The sequence below is a fragment of the Ovis aries genome, chromosome 23 (genome assembly GCF_016772045.2).
Source record: "Ovis aries strain OAR_USU_Benz2616 breed Rambouillet chromosome 23, ARS-UI_Ramb_v3.0, whole genome shotgun sequence".
NCBI classification, from domain to species: domain Eukaryota; kingdom Metazoa; phylum Chordata; class Mammalia; order Artiodactyla; family Bovidae; genus Ovis; species Ovis aries.
Window position 1 is genome coordinate 33,743,264 of NC_056076.1, and position 19,661 is coordinate 33,762,924.

At 50.7% G+C, this 19,661-nt stretch overlaps 1 protein-coding gene across 1 annotated transcript in view; it reads right to left on the reverse strand.

Annotated features, from left to right (window-relative positions):
• Nucleotides 1-2,172: 2,172 nt before the first annotated feature.
• The window catches only part of CABLES1 (Cdk5 and Abl enzyme substrate 1), a 102,776-nt gene continuing 85,287 nt past the window's right edge, over nt 2,173-19,661 (reverse strand). Inside the window, exons 8-10 of the mRNA XM_015103631.4 lie at nt 7,477-7,583; nt 5,279-5,486; nt 2,173-3,298 (exon numbers count right to left, since the gene is read on the reverse strand). Coding sequence (XP_014959117.3) covers nt 3,158-3,298; nt 5,279-5,486; nt 7,477-7,583 — 456 coding nt within the window. The 3' untranslated portion in view covers nt 2,173-3,157. The remainder of the gene's footprint in view (nt 3,299-5,278; nt 5,487-7,476; nt 7,584-19,661) is intronic.

The following is a 19,661-nucleotide window of genomic DNA, read 5'->3' on the forward strand; positions in this document are numbered from 1 at the left end:
TGAGTTATAGAGGCAGCCAGGGTGTGGGGGATGAGGGCTGGCCATTCAGCACTGCACCAGAAATGTCTGGGAGAGACAGTTCAGCAGTGAGGGCAGTAACCAGACCTATTGCTGCTGGGATATGCAGGGGACTGGCACCTTCTGCCACCCCTGTGCTTGCATCAGCAAGGCAGGGTTGGGCTATGGAGCAGTTTGTGTAGGGTAAGGGGTGGCCCCAAATGGGCCTGCTGGGTGGACCACAGAAAGAACAGAGGAGTTTCTGATCAAGAAAAAAAGCCAAGGAAAATAAACAGCTTTGTGTTGTGTGTGGGTTGCTTGCTTGAGGGTAGGTTTGACTGAGGAGGGAAAGGGTGTGGGTAGAAGGGAAAGGAGGGACCCTACTAAGTGTCACTGGGCTGAGGTTCCAAGGCTTTTAGGGAGCGGGAGACTGACCCTTCCTGGCAGGGCACACAGTGGGGCCCATAGCTTTGGGACAAGCTGGCTGCTTCGCTGGCTTCCGGCTCTAATGAGACGTCACAGTCAGGCCATCAGAAGAGAGGCACCCCCGGTCCACCAGGCCAGGCTGGGGAAACTAAGTCAGGTGGAGCGGCTCCCTGCTGTCCTGAGGGGCACATGGCTGTGGTGGGCTTCCCCACACATGTGGCCTTTGGGAGAACTGCAGGGGCTTCAGGCAGCCCTTCAGGGAGCAGGGCCTGCAAGGGGCCTGAACTTGCCCCTGTGGTGGAGGGTGGAAGGGGGCAGAGCCTCAGGATATTCTAGAATAGTCTGCCTTCTCTCCACAGAGGCTCAGGCTGCCTCCATGACTCTGGACCAAAGGCCGAGCAAAGATGGGAAGTGGCTGGAAGGCGCCAAGTCACAGGGAAGCTCCAGCAGTGACCCTGGTCCCCCAATCTCCACCTGGTTCTCCTTTCCCTTCAGAAAGCTCATGAAATGGACAGGAAAACAAAGAGAGCTCTGGACATCTTTCATTCTAATCCTCCCTCCCAACTAAATTAAAACCAATAAATTCCTCACTTAACAGACCCACAGGTCAAAATAAACTTTAAAATTAAGTCTTAAAAAAAAACAGACCCACAACTTTGTAAGTCTACCTCCTAAATGTCAAAATCCAAACTGCCCCAAACCAAAGAATGTTAGCCTGACTTTAAGACAGGGGGAGGCTGTAGGGTGTAGCCCAACACACATCTGAGCTGGTGGGCTGTGTCACCCACTGGACATCCCCCCAAGCTTGGCAGGAGACTCAAGGTGGATGGATGGCAGGGAACCACCTGGAGGCAATTTCTAGATGCAAGTGACCTGGCTTCTAAGTAAGGCCTTTCACCTGCAGAACTTCCCTGGTGGCTCAGATGGTAAAGAATCCACCTGCAGTGCAGGAGACCTGGGTTCAATCTCTAGGTTAGGAAGATCCCCTGGAGAAGGGAATGGTTACCCACATAGTATTCTTGCCTGGAGAATTCCACGGACACAGGAGCCTGGTGGGCTACAGTCCATGAGGTTGTTAAGAGTCAGATATGACTGAGTGACTAACACTTTCAACTAGTAATTGACAAATTGGGCCAAAGAGGTCATGTGCATCATACCTCCTGACAACATCATCTCACAACTGAACGCAGTTAAGGAAATCTGCTTGCAAAATATTTAGAACTAAACTTGGTTACATGTCCTGTTTGCTCTCTCCCCTGCCACTCCTTGAATTCCTCCAACCTGTGACAGTCAGATTCTTTCAAACCCTGCTAAGTAAAGCTGGGTACACTCTGTTACCCCCATTGTCCCTTCTCTGGGATGAGATGCTCCGAATCTGTATGTGGGATTGACGTGGAGCTGGTGGCATCTGTAATCCATGGTGAGGGGTGACTGCTGAGACTTACGTGTCTACACATACATGGGTATAGAAATCATAAAATATTTTAATGCTCTTTTTACAAGGCCACAGGCTTCCTTGTGTCAGGTGAATCCCAGCAGGTACCTCTCTCTGGAAGCTACGAGGTGATGGCATGTTGAGGGGCTTCCGTACAGGTCGCCCCAGTTAATCGGTACAAGTTGCAATGAAACTTCTGCACTAACAGCCCCGGGGACATGGTGATACTAAGAGTTGCTGCCTCTTTGATTGGCTTTACCTCAGCTCAAAATGCAGTTTGTCCCAGCTGTCAAAAAGTCTCGAAACACCAATCATGCGTCTTACCTCTATTCTGGATTTTATAAAACACTTTATATATATACATATATATATAGATATAGATAGATAGCACAAGAAATGTGCCTGCGATGCACTCTAACATAGAGCACAGGAATACACACCACGGAGCCCAACCCCAGCGTGTCCACAGGAGGAAAGTGTGACGGTTCAATGTGCACACAAGGTCCGACAGTGGAAAGGTACAGAGTGCCGCGTGCCACACCTCTCCACGCAGCCCATCTGACGGTGACAGCTTGTCGCCTCTGTCCCACTAGTGGTGATGGGGGCAGGAGCAGAAACTATGTGATTTTCTAAGGGCAGAGGATATCCATCTGGTTTGGAGAGAGTGATGGTTATCCAGAGATTTATCTAGAAATAACTGTTGAAGGTCAGTATGCCTCCAGACTGGGGTCTGCGGCTAGAGCTGGCTTTGCAGGTGGAGGCTGATTCGGCATCTCAAACACACAGACTCTCACACTTCTCCATACATTCCTCCTAGGGAAAGTGCACTTCCAACAGCGGCTACAAAAATAGGTTGGCACGCTCTTTTGATACAGTGAGGGAATCTTCTAGAAGCTTTTCCCCTACTTCCACGAATTCTCTACCCCGATCTGCTCTAGAACTTCGCACTCCGACTTGGAACGGGTCCGGAGAGAAGGCCTTGGACCACGCCTGCAAGGTCTGGGTGTGGCTGTGAGGAAGTCCCAGAGGGGCCAGCAAGGAACTCATACTCGTGCTAGGGGGCAGCCATCTTCTGAACGGGTCTCCCCTTCCTGGCTGAGCAGTAATACACTCACTGTCCATCTCGTCTGGCCAGATGGAAGACTCCCTGAAAAGTTCCTGGTACGGCTTCTGTACAGAAACAAATGTTGAGAGGATAAAAGTTTGCTATGTTGAGCTCTAGTTTTGCATTTCCAGTAGTATGGCGCTACCACTCTGGGCTCAGAAGAAATGGTCCTTGGCCCTCCCAGGAGGCCTGTGCTAGGAGCTCTGGACCAGGCGTCTGTAGTGGGGCATAACTTCGTGCTCTGGGAGGTGAAGGGCAAACTCCAAGGCCACCAGCACTGGGAACTCAAAGGCAATCAGTTCTCGTCGATTCAGCCGGAACTTCTCTTCCAGTTTCTGCAACAAAATGTAAGAAAACCAAAAGCTTCTTAGCCTTGAAATAAAAATCCTAGGTTTTCTCCATGTGTAGTCTCTATATCCATCAGCCAGCATTTACAGAGAAACCCGTTACGGGCAAGACTGTGGAGGAAGAAAGGGAGGCGTCAGCTGTGTTTCCTGCTCGCAGTCCTAGGGCAGGACTCATACCTCCTGAGGATCCACAGGCTGCCGGGAGCCTGACATACATCCCATGACTTCATTTAATCCCTCAATAATCTCACGATGTCAGTGGTTTTTCAAATTATTTATTTATTTATCTGGCTGCACCAGGTCTTAGTTGCAGCATGTGGAATCTAGTTCCCTGGCCAGGGATCGAACCATGGCCCCTTGCTGTGGAAGTATGGAGTCTTAGCCACTGGACCACCAGGAAAGTCCCTGAATACACTGAATTTTAAAACAGGCATTCATATAACTGTCCAAGAAGGTCGGTGTTTCCTTGCTTTGATGACATTCTACTTTAAAAGCAAGGACATCAAAAAGTCTACAAACCATAAATGCTGGAGAGAGTGTGGAGAAAAGGGAACATTCCTACATTGTTGGTGGGAATGTAAACTGGTACAACCACTATGGTGAACAGAACGGAGGTTCTTTAAAAAACTAAAACCAGAGCTACCATTAGACCCAGCAATCCCATTCCTGGGTGTATACCCAGGGGAAATCATCATTCAAAAAGATACATGCATACCAGTGTTCACTGCAGTGCTATTTACAATAGCTAAGACATGGAAGCAACCTAAATGTCCATCAGCAGAGGAATGGATAAAGAAGAAATATTACCCAGCCATAAAAAGAAGGAAATAATGCCATTTGCAGCAACATGGGTGGAGCTAGAGATTATCTTATTGAATGAAGTCGGACAGAGAAAGACAAGCAGCATATGATACTGCTTGTACGTGGAATCTAAAAACAATGGTAAGGCTCATTTGTACAAAATGTACATTATGTACAAAACAGAAACAGAGTCACAGGTGTAGAAAACAAACCTATAATTACCGGGGGAGAAAGGAAGGGAGTCATACAGTGGGAGATTTTGCCTGCCATATACACACTACTACATATAACTCAGATAAATTACAAGGACCTACTGTACAGCACAGGGAACTCTGCTCAATACTTCTGTAATGGCCTATACGGAAAAAGAGTCTAGAAAAAGAGTGGATACTATGTATATGTGGGGGCTTCTTAGGTGGTGCTAGTGGTAAAGAACCTGCCTGCCAATGCAGAAGACATAAGTGACGCAGGTTCGATCCCTGGGTCGGGAAGATCCCCGGAGGACAAAATGGCCACCCACTCCAGTACTCTTGCCTGGAAAATCCCATGGTGGGCTACAGTCCACAGGGCTGCAAAGAGTCAGACATGACTAAAGTGACTTAGCATGCACACACGCACAAACTATGAATATGTATAACTGATTCACTTCGCTGTACCCCTGAAACTAACACACCATTGTAGATCAACTATACCCCCCCCCAAAAAAAAAAAGATATTATCACTCAATCAAGCCCACGCCCTTCCCCCCTTCCCCAAAAAGGAGGTGGCCGAGGTTACAGGAGGCCAAGGTGTGCTGAGCCGATGTGACTGATGGACACTGTTGGTCACAATGCCCACAAGACCCCTGGCCATCACAGTGGCTTCTGTGGCTTTTGAGAATAAGCTCACCCCTCCCAGTGCCTGAATACGGATTTTTATCGCCAGACTCAATACTAGGGATCTTCAGTCTTGTCAAAGGGACCCATCCATCTCTCTGTTCTAGGACAGCCCAAGATGTGGGGTCTGACATTTGCTGCAGAAGGGCCAACCTCACGGTCCTGGTCCCTCAGCTGGTACTAAAGATCAGAATTCTCCCAGGCAGGGTCACCAGTCAGGCTTTTCTGAGAGACCAATACTGGCCTGGAGCATGTGCTCCCACTCCAGCCAATCAGGACTCAGGCTACTTACGTCAATTAAATGCTTGACTTCATGCTTTTTGAGGTCGCTTCCGATTTTGGCCGCTAAGAGCACGCAGGCGCCGGCACAAAGCTTCCGGTTCTGTTTGTTCAGCTTTCCCTTGAGGGCGAGCTTCTCAAAGTAGACAAAGGCCATGGCCACCGTGGGCTCCTCGAGGCCACAGTCCTCCTGGGCGAGCTTCCGCATCTCTCGTTTCAGGCTACAGAAAGGCGGGAAAGAGGGAAGAGTCTTGTTAGAATGTGGAGTTTCAGAAGACTGCAAAGAAAAAGACTATCCTGTCCTGAAAGCATCTTCTCTTTCTCAATCTCAAAAGGGTGATGTGGAATAGGAATTGATCTCTATAAGCAAGATTTATGTTATATGTGGGCAACACACCTAAGAGATCAAACCAGTCAATCCTAAAGGAAATCAACACTGTATATTCATTGGAAGGACTGATGCTGAGGCTGAAGCTCCAATACTTTGGCCACTTGATGCAAAGAGCCAACTCATTGGAAAAGACCCTGATGCTGGGAAAGATTGATGGCAAGAGGAAAAGGGGGTGACAGAAAATGGGATGATTGGATGGCATCATTGACTCAATGAACATGAGTTTGAGCAAACTAGGAGATAGTGAAGGACCAGGGAAGCCTGGCGTGCTGCAGTCCATGGGGTTGCAAGGAGTCGGACAGGACTTAGTGGCTGAACAATAACAACAGACTTAAGTCACTGGGACTTTGAACCCTTCTCTGTTGGTCAGCCTGTATAGACCATGTCAGTTCAGGACCATGGTGAACTCAAGTGGATGGCTGAGGGTCTGGAAATGGAATAGAGCTGTTCACAGTGACAGGAGGAAACAAAGGTCATTCCAGAGAGATAGTCACTGACATAAACTAGGTACTTGGTATCAGCTCTGCTGAAGATCACTTATGGCCACTAACTAAGGCAGAAGAGGGGTTCAACTAGAGTGCAGCAACCAGGGGAGGGAGCCGACAAGGGACATATGTATACTTAAGAGTGATTCATACTGATGTATGGCAGAAACCAACACAAGATTGTAAAGCAATTATCCTCTAATTTGTTCTTGTTCAGTTCATGTTCTTGTTCTTCTCAGTCATGTCCGATCTTTGCGACCCCACAGACTGCAGCATGCCAGGCTTCCCTGTCCTTCACCATCTCCTGGAACTTGCTCAAACTCATGTCCATGGAGTTGGTCATGCCATCCAACCATCTCATCCTCTGTTGCCCCCTTCTTTCCCAGCATCAGGGTCTTGTCCAATGAGTTGGCTCTTCTCAAGAGGTAGCCAAAATTAAAAATAAAAATTTTAAAAAAGAGTGCAGCAACCAATCTTCTTATAAGAGTTGCCTGGCCAGCAGACCCAGGATGAATAGTTTATTTTTCTCACTTCTTGGCTCGGAACATGCCAGAGTCAAATCAGTATTGGGATACGTGCTCATATGTACGTTGTTGGCACATGTTCCAACACTGTATTTGTGTACAGTTTAGCCTCCACGACCTACCACACACACACACACCCTGAAATCTTGCTGTCCCGGCACACAGTCACCACAACACAGGTCAGCTTCTCTCCAGGCCAGCAAGACTGGCAGATGTGGGTCACCGCAAGGCTGATCCAATCCTCTGCAGGGGAAATTGGGGCCTGATTTTGCTTTGGCCGTTTGGCTGATGGCTTACAGATAGGGCTTGGCTGTCACCTCTGGGCGGACGACTGTGGGTAGAGTTATCTCAAACCCTATAATGGCAGCTCTTTTCTGTTTTGCCTGCATTTAAGGAAGCAGGGGACCGAACGTTTCCTATTCTGAGTTTTCCATAACATAAATCTTACTGAACTGTGAGCCACAAATAGTATGAAATGATTCCTTCACGAGCAACCTCCTCTCCCACGCCCAGATCCTTAGCTCGTGTCCAGCCTCCCTCGGCTCTCACACTTCCGGGCACTGGTCAGCCAGCATCGGACGAGCCTCTTTAGTTAGAGCTGAACATGACCTGTTTCACTTCCCCAGAACAACAGAAGAGCCGGCATACAAAGCAAGAGCTCAGGATGTGCTGGGGGAAGGGCCTGGGGGAAGTTCAGGTGGGAGCCCAGCCCCAGTGTGTGTGTGCGCTTGGCCGTGTCCGACTCTTTGTGACCCTCTGGACTGCAGCCGGCCAGGCTCCTCTGTCCATGGGATTTTCCGTCCTCACCTACCTCCGAATTTTGCTGAGTGTTAACTTAATGTGAGGGAACTTCTCCTTGAAGGTCTCGTTCATGTCCTTCTTGAGATCGGAGGGCTTTACGTAGTCAATCACTGTGGTCTGAAACAGATCGGGCCACACAAGTCACTCCTTAAAATATGGGTCATGGGTCATAGTCACATGCAAGTCACACCCAACTTCTAACACCCCCACCACCAGCAACGGGGAACCCAGGCTAGAGCCATCTTGAGGGCTCTGCCGGATGCAGGAGCCCGTTGGGGCAGGACCCCTGCAGGTGGATGGAAACGAAAGTCCAGTCATCAGCAGGACCCGGTGACATTTAGCAGCCCTGGCCACCAGAGTCAGTGCCTGGCAGACAGTCACGAGGTTTGTGATGATGTCAGCAGGTTCGAGCAAAGAAGCTCCATCTTTCGTTGGGTGCCAAAGCTGGGTGAGCCCCCAGCGAGGATATTCCAGGAGCTGGAGGAGGGATGAGAGATGACTGGATCTCACCCAGTGGCAATCACAGCAGCTCTGCTGTTTTCTGTCTTACATGTAGATACATGCAATGCTTCTTTCCACCCTTTTTTTGGTGTGTGGGATACTAGCTCCCTGTTCAGGGATAGAAATTGGGCCCCCTGCAGTGGAAGCGTGGAGTTTTAATCACTTGAACTGCCAGGGAAGTCTCAGCACAACACTTCTCTTGAAAGAAGCCTCCCACTGCTGAAAGAAAAATTTGCAAGTGCCTTCCAGCCACCCTAACCTTATGGAGGAGGAAACAGAGGGTCAGAGAGGTGACCAGGCTTGTCCCCACTGAAGAAGGGCGCACTGCTTTCCTGTTCTGAATCAGACTGAAAGAGTAGTGGTTAGTGGCAGCCGGGAGCAGCTCCAGGCGGCTGAAGGTGGAAAGGGTTGGGGGCAGAGGCTGGAGGCTCCATGTCCAGCGAGTCAGGCAACTTGCAAAAAGTGGCTTAACCTGAGCCTCACCCTCCTCTTTGCTACACAAGATAACAACACCTGTCGGGCTGCTTCACAGGTTTCTCTCAAAGATCAAACAAAGAGAACCCAATGTATCTAAAGCACACTGGAGAATTTTATCGAGCCAACTGGGCTGTGCTCCTGTTCCACTGAGTCAGTGTCTAAGGACAGGGCCTTGCTCTCAGCACTGTGATCTTGCCCAGGTGGTTTTTATGCAAATCAGATACTCCTTTGCCTCGCCTGCAATGTTATTTCTGCAGGATCATCTTCCCTAAGTCCCTGGGTGGACTTGCCTAAATCCCAGTCATCCCCCTTCGCTATACACTATGGCTTGGATAGCCAGCCCCTTCCAGACGCCGCGCTGTCCTTCCCGATTTCTTTGCAGCTAGGATTCCACACACTATTCCAGCTCCTCTGGGGTGATGCACTGGTGTCAGAAAGGTCAGAAAGCAGAGTGGAAGCGGAGGCTGGGCTTCTTTCTGCTGCCAAGAGGAGTGATGGCAGAAGCCCTGGAGTCCCAGTTTCCATTCCGTGGGTGTGGACCACAGCAGGGCAGCATGGATCCAGAGCTGGGAGCATGGGTGCGGACCACAGCAGGGCAGCATGGATCCGGAGCTGGCAGCATGGGTGCGGACCACAGCAGGGCAGCATGGATCCGGAGCTGGGAGCATGGGTGTGGACCACAGCAGGGCAGCATGGATCCGGAGCTGGGAGCATGGGTGTGGACCACAGCAGGGCAGCATGGATCCGGAGCTGGGAACATGGGTGTGGACCACAGCAGGGCAGCATGGATCTGGAGCTGGGAGCATGGGTGTGGACCACAGCAGGGCAGCATGGATCCGGAGCTGGGAACATGGGTGTGAACCACAGCAGGGCAGCATGGATCCGGAGCTGGGAGCAGTGGCAGCGTCCTGACCCTGGAGGTGGCAGGGGTGTCATGCCTGGAGCTGATGGCCGGTGCACATTCCCCTGGGGACCTGGTTCTGCAGTACAGTTTGGGGATCATTCCTGAAATCCCAATTCAGGCTGTTGCACCAGCCTCCCCAGTGACGACAGGCTGTTTAGTACCCTGTAAAAAAATGCCTTTCTTCTTAAACTAGCTTGGGTGGATGCTGCACTGCATAACTGAACCAGCAGACACTGTCTTCGTTGATGGCATTTACCTCTATTGTAACAGGACATCTTTGTGGGGACATGGGATAACAGCAGAGCTGTTTCCCCTAAAGGCGCTAATGTCATCTCTTCACCACAGCCCTGGGGACCTCCCACGCCACTTCCTGACCAGCCCTAGCTTTAAAACAACCCAGTGAACAGCAACAACCCAGCCCAGCTTGCAGCCTTGAAGGTGGGGCCAGGAGGGCTCAGGCCATCCCAAGCCTGGACCTCACAGGAGATGTCCTTTATTTTTACATGCAGCCTCATTCGCGCTCTTGGGGGTACAGAGCTAGGGGCTTAGTTTCCTTGGCAGCAGGATGAGTGGAAATGTATATTTGTTTCCATGCTGGATGCTTGAGAGGAGGGTAGAGGGAAGACCAGTGAGTTGATGCTATGAGGCCCTTGGCTCAGCACTTGGCCCCCAGCGAGGGCTGCACATGATCAAGCCCTCAAATTCATTTTCTCGGTGGCAGAATTCTGAATTCCGGCTTTGCCACCCGGCGTTGCAGAGGTGGCCTTCTCTGATGCCTTCTGGGGGAGGTTTGCAGCCCCTCGACGTCTGGGCACTAGTTCAGGCGGTTTCAGCTCCCTGTGCCTGCTGCTTCTTCTGGCTTCTCTGTCACGTGCTTTATGTGGACGGCTGCAGGCACCAGCTGTGCAGGCTGCTCACGATTAGGTGCTCGGGGCATGCAATCACGGTGGCTGTGTGGGCGGCCCCCAAAGTGACAGTCTGCTCCCAGGCCCTTGCCCAGACAGGACCCTGCACACACAGTGTGCCTGTGGGCCACAGTTCCAGACTGGCCAGGCGCCAAGTATGGGAAGACTTGCTCAGAGCCTAGGAAGACCCTGCCGTCAGATTTCAGAGGACGACAGGCCTCGCTGTCCTCAGCCCTGGTTCCCTCGAGGGAACACTTTCTGGCAACATAGAAGCTATGGTCCCGTGTGTCTTGAGGGAGCCTACGACATCCTCTAGAGGCTGACCTCCCCACATTCCCTCCCCCTCCCAAGAGACAGCTGTTCTCTTCCCAGTGATGGGGGGTGAGCCGAGGGGGCAGTACTCAAGGCTGAGTCACAAGGCGACCCCAGCCACTCACTTGTTCTGGCTTGTGTGCATATGGGGTGTGTGTGTGTGTGTGTGTGTGTGTGCACATGCTCAGTCATGTCCAACTTTGTGACCCCATGGACTGTAGCCCACCAGGCTCCTCTGTCCATGGAATTTTCCAGGCAAGAATACTGGAGTGGATTGCCATTGCCTTCTTCAGGAGATCTTCCCAATCCGATCCAGGGATCTAACCCTTGTCCCTTATGTTTCCTGCATTGGTAGCGAGTTCTTGACCACTAGCGCCACCTGCGAAGCCCAAGGCTCAAGAGAGAATGAATCAACCAGGAGGCCCATGCTTTGTTGCAAGTCCCCTCTCCCTTTAATTGCATGGTCTATGAAGGCTCACGCTGTCTAGGTTTTGCCACTGCATGTGCGTCCCTAGGAATCAAAGTGCTAGAAAACGGGGTGTGGGCCCCTCCTGGCCTCGGACAGAGTGGGTGACCACTGCGTCCAGTGCCACCAAATTTCTGGCCAGGGGACTGGCCAAGTGCAGGGGTCCTTGTGGCCCCAGCAATAGCCAACAGCTGGGCCAGGCAGGCTATGTGAGGGACAGGCAGCTCCGTCCTTGGCGCCCACAATTTGCAGAGGAGGGTTGAGATGGCTTCCGTGTGCTTTCTCGCAGCTGCCTGGCTGCAGGGACGTTGTATGTGCACAGATGCAGAAAGAAGAAGGGAGGTCAGCTGGGAGGAGGAGACCATCCAAAATGCAGAAGGTCCAGGGGGATGCAATTTAGAAAGGAGCAATGCTGGGCCTGCCCTGTCGGGGACAATGGCAGAGTTAGGGAGGCCAGCCTGGGGGCTGATGCCTGCACCCCTTCTCAGATAACAGGAAATGGCGGTAAGGCCACAACCTAGTGATCCAGCTGGAAGGGTCTACCACATCTACCGGAGACGCTGAGACGACTTTGCTTTATTTAGAAACAAAGGCTTGACTCATCTTGAGAGAAGGGAGGGAGCCTCCACGGAGGAGCTGAACGTGGGCCCAGTTCTGGCCCACGGCAGCCGCCACGATGCCCCAAGGTGAAGGCCTCTCGGGGTGGGGGTAGGGGGCAAGCAGGGGGGAAAGAGAGGCAGCAGGAGCACGTCAAGGAGGGCACGTGTGCCCCAGGAGCAGTGCTGGAATGAGGGGCTTGGAGCTAACAAGTTGCTGGTCTGATTCCCAGAGAAACAACAGAAAAGGTGCTTCGACCCGGGGCCGGGTAGGGTTCTCCTTCCTTCTGCTTGCACTTCCAGGCCTCACATCTCCCTGGGAATTCTTAGGGCAGCTCTGAACAGACGTGAGCTTGCAGTTGACTCTGCTAGCGCTCGCCTTTGGGTCAGAGGAGTCCCCGGGGGCAGGAACACTCCTAAGGAGTCACGTTCCAGCCGCAGGGCTGCTTGTCACCCAGAAGGCACGGGGAGCCTGGGGAGCCGTGCAGCCACCCCTTCACCCTGAATCTCGCTTTCCAGGGCCTGTGACCCGGAGGACACAGGCAGTGATGGGTGCAACTCACTTTCCAGGGCCTGTGACCCGGAGGACACAGGCAGTGATGGGTGCAACTCCTTCAACACCTAGAGCCACGGCCTCCATGGCACTCACCTGCCGTCCACGGGGCTCCGAGCCCAACTGGGCATCAGAAAGCAGACGTGACGTGCTCGCTAAGGAAAGCGGAGCCCCAGCCCTGCATGACATCTCTGAAACCACACACAGCCGGGCCTCCCGGCTGTTCTGTTTACACCTCTTCCCTGTGCTGTGTGCTCTGTGCTCAGTCCCGTCTGACTCTCTGTGACTCCGTGGACTGTAGCCCATCAGGCTCCTTTGTCCATGGTATTCTCCAGGCAAAACTACTAGAGGGGGTTACCATTTCCTCCTCCAGTGGATCTTCCCTGACCCAGGGACCGAACCCACATCTCCTGCATTGGGAGGCAGGTTCTCCACCGCTGTGCCACGAAGGGAGAGGAAAGCAAGTCACAAAGAAACTTCAGGAATGAGTGCACGGACAACACGGCCTGGGGCTGCATTTGTTGCTATTTCTACCCACTGATTCGAAACACAGGATCCTGGATCTAACCTCTCTCCTGTCCCCTGAAGGTGAGCAGCTCTTCAGGTTCTTTCACTGAAATGAAATGCGTTGCTTCGAGGAGAGCCACACAGGGAAAGCTGCCTTTGTCAGAATTACACCATCACGTGGGGTGGGCAGGTGTGCAAAGCATGTCCGCAGTCTCAGATGTGTGACAGGTATTCACGTGGTGCCACAGAAACTTCTAGAGTCCTGTCTCCACCCTCTAAACCCCAGGCAACCACTAATGCACTTTCTGTCTCCATAGACTTGCCTATGGTGGATACTTCATGAAGATGGAATCACGCACTGACACTGGCTGATGAGGCCCCCGAGGTCACACCCAGCCAGCTTGCATTTGGATGTACTTCTAAACACTCGCTTCTTAGGATGGCGGTCAGAGCACGAGCTGCTGCCCGTGTGTGCAGTGTTATAATCAAATTCATAGTGTGATCATCGAAAATCTGACACAAATACAGAGAAAGGGAGCAGATGCTACAACACCTTGGGCAAAACCTAAAACAACGTTTCACATTAGTTTGACAAGAAAAAACAGATTAAAAACAACCCAAACCACAAGACTGATGCATGCTGCCACAGAGATAACCCTTGAAAGCATAAGTGAAAGAGGCCAGAGGCAAACCATCACGTAGTGCATGCTTCCATCTTCATGAAATATCCACCATAGGCAAGTCTATGGAAACAGAAAGTATGTTAGTGGTTGCCTGGGGCTTAGAGGATGGAGGCGGTTGGTTAAGGCTACGGGGGGTTCTTTAGGGGGATGATGAAAATGTTCTGAAATTGACTGTGGTGATAGTTGCACACTTTTGTGAATATACTAAAAACCACTGAATTGCACACTTTAGAGAAGTGAGTTGTACAATACGTGAATTACTATATAACTAATGAAGCTCTGGGGCTTCTCAGGTGACTCAGTGGTAATGAATTCACCTGCCAATGCAGGAGACACAGGAGACTCGAGTTTGATCCCTGGGTCGGGAAGATCACCTGCAGGAGAAAATGATAACCCACTCCAGTATTCTTGCCTGGAGAATCTCATGGACAGAGGAACCTGGTGGGCTACAGTCCATGCGGGTCACAAAGAGTTGAACACGATTGAGCAGCTGAGCAAAGCAAGAGCAAAAAAAAGCAAATAAAGCTCTTACCAAAAAAAAAAGAAAACCCCAAACCCAAAGTGGGAAACAAAACCCACCATGACACAATAAGGCATTTTAACACTTACACCAAAAGCCAGCAGGCCTCAAAGTCCCACTGCTCCATGTCTATGCAAGTGACTGGCGGGGAAGCTCCCAGGCCCCTTTCAATCTTGAGAGGCCTAGCAATGGTGTGTTGGTGACGCTGAATTACTTTCCTTAGAAAGGGTCTCCCAAATTAGATAAGCTCCAGACACTCTGAAACCTGGGGGCCTGGAAAGAGCCTTGCAAGGGAGGGGCCCTTGGACTCAAAACTGCTCTAGCTTCTCAATAAATCCACCTGCAGACGGGTAAGTAAGTGCCCACATCACCCAGACAGCTTTCAACGAAAAAGAAATAAGGAGGGAAAGCAGAATCCAATCTCACGGAAGGCTGGGTTAATCTGCCTTTTATTGCTTTCTATTCCCTCCTGCTCAGCATCTCACACTGTCCTGAAAAATTAAGTTCTAAGATATATTCCCATAAACCTGGGGAGATGCTGAGACAGGAGGAGGGCCTTTTCTGGGAGTCTTTAGAATGTAATATTAAGTATCTCAAAGAACAGGCACTTTACCACAGAGGTCAAGCCAAGGGATGTCCTCTGAGATGTAAATATGCCAAGTCACTCAGTCGTGTCCAACTCTGTGACCCCATGGACTGTAGCCTGCCAGGCCCCTCTGTCCATGGGATTCTCCAGACAGAAATACTGGAGTAGGCTGCCATTTCCTCCTCCAGGAGATCTTCCCGATTCATGAATCAAACCCGCATCTCTTGCATCTCCTGCATTGGCAGGCAGGTTGTTTACCACTACTGCCACCTGGGAAGCCCCTGAGATGTAAATACCTACAGGTATATTAAAGGTTGTGTTGGCATTCTTTCTGATGTCAAAGCAGTTCGTGAGAGCTACCTTTCTGAGAGAGGAGAAGGATCCAGACGTCCATTCACAGAACTTTAGTTTTTTGGCTTTATCTCAGTCAGCTCTTTCACTCACTTTCTTTCTGAATTGCTCTCCACACCCATAAAGAGGAAAAAAAAAAAAAAAGAAGCCCACTACCAACTTGGCTGCCAGGTTCTAATGATAAATAACCGCTGTCAAGTGAAACGTAAATTACAAGCCAGGAGGCGCACAGGGCAGGAAGCACCAGTTTGGAGAGCCAGGGTGGAGGGCTCTGGCCCTCCCTCTTCTCACTAAGAAACCACCACGAAGCTCAGGCCCTACAGGAACCTGCTTGTAGCCAGCAGACTCGACAGGCTTGCTTGCTTGCTTTTTTAAGAAAACAAACTTATTTTATATTGGAGTATAGCCAAATAAAAATATTGTGGTAGGTTTTAGGTGAGGACAAATGGACTCAGCCATCATGTACACATAACTATTCTTCAACAGATTTTCATGTTCTGGCATCACCTTCTAGAAACTTTAAGGCCAAAACCCAGGGACAGCTGCAATCTGATTTCCATACCTGTCCCAGGAATTTTTTTTTTTTGGTTCAAACTTCTTTGCCCTTTCACAGAGGCAAGTACTTGGAGTGACTTGCTTGGATCAAAGTTAAAAAGTACAACTCTAACTAGGAATGCAAGGCTGGCTTTAAACTTTGTAAATAACAGCCTTCTTTCTCAGCCTCAGGGAACGTTCAACTCTGGAACCCTCCCATTTTGAGGGATATCCCATTGGTGGTGATGAGTGGCCTTTTTATCGTCTATGGAGAACAAATGTGAACCTTCAACTACACCCTGGTTGGTAGACATGACTCAGAAAGCCCACTCCCAGGTATTTACCCAAGAGAAATGAAAATGTATGTCCACAGAAAGGCTTGTATGGGAATGTTCATATCAGCAAGATTCATAATATCCCTAAATGTAAATAATGTAAGTGTCCATCAAAAGCAGAATGGATAAATAAGTGATGGTCTATCCAGACGATGAAACCCTACTCAGCAATTAAGAAAAACAAACTGCTGATTCATGCAACATGAGCGAATCTTACAGATATTAAGTTGTGTGAATGAAGACAGATTTTTTAAAAAGCACATATTGATAGGGCACAATTCCGTTCCCATGAAGTCCCAGCAGAGGCAAAACCAACTTTGGTGACAGAAGTCAGAATGGCAGTTATCTTTGCTGGGAGCCGGCATGATGCAGAACAGGATGGAAAGCAGATAACTTTTTTTTTTTTAATTAATTTAATTAAAATTTAAAACATTTTTTGGGCACACTGCATAGCTGGATCTTAGTTCCCTGACCTGGAGCTGAACCCATGTCCCCTGCATTGGAAGCACGGAGTCTTAACCACTGGACCACCAGGGAAATCCCAAGGGAACTTTCTAAATGGACAGATGTGGTCAGAGTGGAGGATGGAAAATTCATGGAACTATACACTTTCAATGGATACATTTGATTAAAATTATATCTTAAAATGAAAAGAGAAAAACAATGACTGCTGCAGGATTTGATGGGGTAAAAGGTCTAGCTCGTCACTGTAAAGGTGGCTTGATTCTGTAGAGGCCACACCAACACCTCAGACCCTGAAATTCCACATGTATAGGATCACCCCAAAACCCGGAACAGTCCCTGGTTCCTAAACATGGGCCTCTGCTGGGCTGACTAAACTTCAACTGTGCTGGAAGCCTAACAGGGACAGGCCTAGGGTGGCAGGACCTCAGAGGCCTTGGAGGCTGATATTTAGGGAAGTGGGTGGTGTTGCTCAGATGGTCAGCCTGTGAGGGACTTGCCCAGACTCCACAGCTGGGAGCCAGGCAGGGGGTCAGAGGGGCTGGGCTCACAGGACTTATGTCTGCCTGCAGGGGGCGCCCTGCCAATCACGAGGGGTCTCCTGGCATCAGGAACGCTTCAAGCTGTGTCAGTTCTTCCTGCCCACCTAGAGACAGGTGCCCCACACCCTCAGCAGCCTGGATCAGGTGACCTGTCCACCTTGGTGCAGGTGTGCTCAGCCGCTTCAGCCACATCTGACTGTTTGTGACCCTGTGGACTGCAGCCCGCCAGGCTCCTCTCTCCATGGGATTCTCCGGGCAAGAATACTGGCGTGGGTTGCCATTTCCTCCTCCAGGGATCTTCCAGACTCAGAGATCGAATCTGCAGCTCTCATGTCTCCTGCACTGGCAGGCGGGTTCTTTACCTCTAGCGCCACCATCCACCTTGGTAGTTGGCGCCTATTAACAAGCGCAGCTCTCTGTGCATGGGGTCAAGTTAGTGGAGTAACCTTGTCAGGATCATCAGTTTATGGACTTCCCCGTGTGTGTGCCTCCGGGTGTGCATGTGTGTGCTAAGGGTGGCAACTGTCACTGCTCAAAATACCCATTTGACACAAGGTCAACCTCTCGCACACCTCAGGCTCTGGCACGTGGGGCCTCCTTCCCGAGGCCCAGCAGGCCGGCGCCTTCTCTCACCTCAGCGTTCACTTTCGATCCACTTCCTCAGGGCAGCCTTCCTAGAAACCTACGTCCAAGTCCTGACCCACCCTGTCAGTCATTTCCCACCACTGTTCTAAGGTGATTCTCTCCTCCCCCTCCTCACTACAGTGACTTGCTGACTCCTCCACTCACTCACTCTAAGGTCGAGGACCATGGGGGGAGGTGGCTGGTTTTTCCTCTGCCGTAGAAGGCAGCACCTGGCCTGGCACACAGTAGGGCCTCACAGTACTGGTCGAATGGACGCATTCTATACCTGTTACCCAACACACAAAATAAAGCGAGCAAACCAAAATCCAACCCCTGCCCCCCCCCCCCACCCCACCTCTTCTCCTGCAAGTTCAATGTAAAAACTGACCTAGAACCCATGTCTACTAGAGAGCATTCTCTCGGGAGCCAGGCTGTTCTTTACAACCCTCCACACGCAGGTCAGGGCTGCAAAGTAGATGTGCCTTATTTTATTAAAGATATTATCAATATCTGTGGCCAGATCAGAAAGACATATAGGTCTTATGAAGCTGACCAGGCAAGCGCAGCTCACGAGCAATTTCATTCCCTAAAAAAAATGGACGGTTACAGGAAGCACAGGCTACGGATTCAACGTGGTGAACTGAAAAACGACCCACTTGGGATCCTAAAACGAGGGTAGGACATATTAATATATGCTGACCTGGCAGGTCATCTAACACACTGTCCAGGAGAGGGGAAATGATCTGTGTGCACAGGTGTGCCCGCATAGACTGTAGCCCAGAACCTCGAAGCTCACAATTAAATCACTGAAAGAAAAACAAAAAATCAGAACCACACTGGCCAGACACCGACCTATAAAAGTAAAATTCGCTCAGTTGTGATCAACTCTTTGGGACCCCATGTTCTGTAGCCCACTAGGCTCCTTTGTCCATGGGAATCTCCAGGCAAGAATATTGGAGTGGGCTGCTATTTCCTTCTCCAGGGGATCTTCCTGACCCAGAAATTAAACCCGGGTCTCCTGCACTGCAGGCAGATTCTTATCTGAGCCACCAGGGAAGCCCAGACCTATAAAAGGAGTGAAAGTCATTCAGTCGTGTCCTACTGTTTGTAACCCCATGGACTATACAGTCCATGGAATTCTCCAGGCCAGAATACTGGACTGGGTTGCCATTTCTTACTCCAGGGATCTTCCCAACTCATGGAACCTGGGTCTCTTGCATGCAATTTCTTTACCATCTGAGCCAATAGGTCATAGGGAAAAAATAATCATACATGGCCCTGGTTTTGCCTTTTGTGTTAAGAGTTGGAGAGTAAGGATGGGAGAGAGTAGCCGGGGCAATTTTAAACAAGATGCCTTTGGCAATTCATCCTGGCTCAGTGTAGCATTTTAGAATGATCTCTGAGCTATTTGCCAAATTATTAATACAAGAGGATCTATGTTGAAAGTATCAATGCGGGCTTGAGTTCTGTCTGGTGCTTTTCTGACGTCAGCTACTTGCCAGATGCTGGCCAGATGGACAGGCTGGGGGGTGGAGGTGGGGGTGGGGGCTTCTGCTGCTAACGATAAGCTTAGCAGTGAGTGCATGGGCTGGGGTCTGACTCTGGCCTCTGCAGACATAACAGCCTAGAACAGAGGAAGGATCCTCTGCCCACTCCTGGGGCCAGGGCTTCTGACATCAGGCTGGGCTCGGGGGGAGAAGGGAACCAGAGCTGCCTGGCAGGGGGTGGTGGGGGTATCCTGAGTCTGTGCTTTTTACTTGGAGGCACACATGGCAGGCCTGGCATGGGCGAAGCCTCCCACAAAGCCCAGCTGCCCTCCTCCTGCAATACACCGGGCTCTGCCCACTTCTGATTCAGGGAAAGTCTGCCCACTGAAAGCACACGGGACCCCGTCAGGCCCCACGGGTGTCTGGAGACCCAGCGGCCGCAGTGGTGGGAAACGGTGGTCAGCCAAGAGCAGAAAGCGAATCACCCAAAGGGAAAAACAGGAAGAGCCCGTGAAACAAAAACAGCAAGGAAAGGTTTTGCATTTAACACCCACATTGTCCTGCTTTCACTTTCCCAGGAGATGATTCTGTCATCCGGAGCCTGGTGCCAAATGTTTGCTCAGAGCACGGACAGTGGCCTACGGTCACCAAGGAACCCCAGCGAGCTGAACTTGAACTCAGCGCTGCTGGTGATGGGCGGGCTGGTCGTCCCCTACCCACTGGGGTCCATGGATGTACAACCTCAGAGGTGCGGTTCCACCCTGAGCCGGCAGCGTTCACACACACAGGCCACTCAGCCATCTCACACCCTCTAAAGGGGTGTACCTGGGCCTGGTGGCCAGAAGAATCC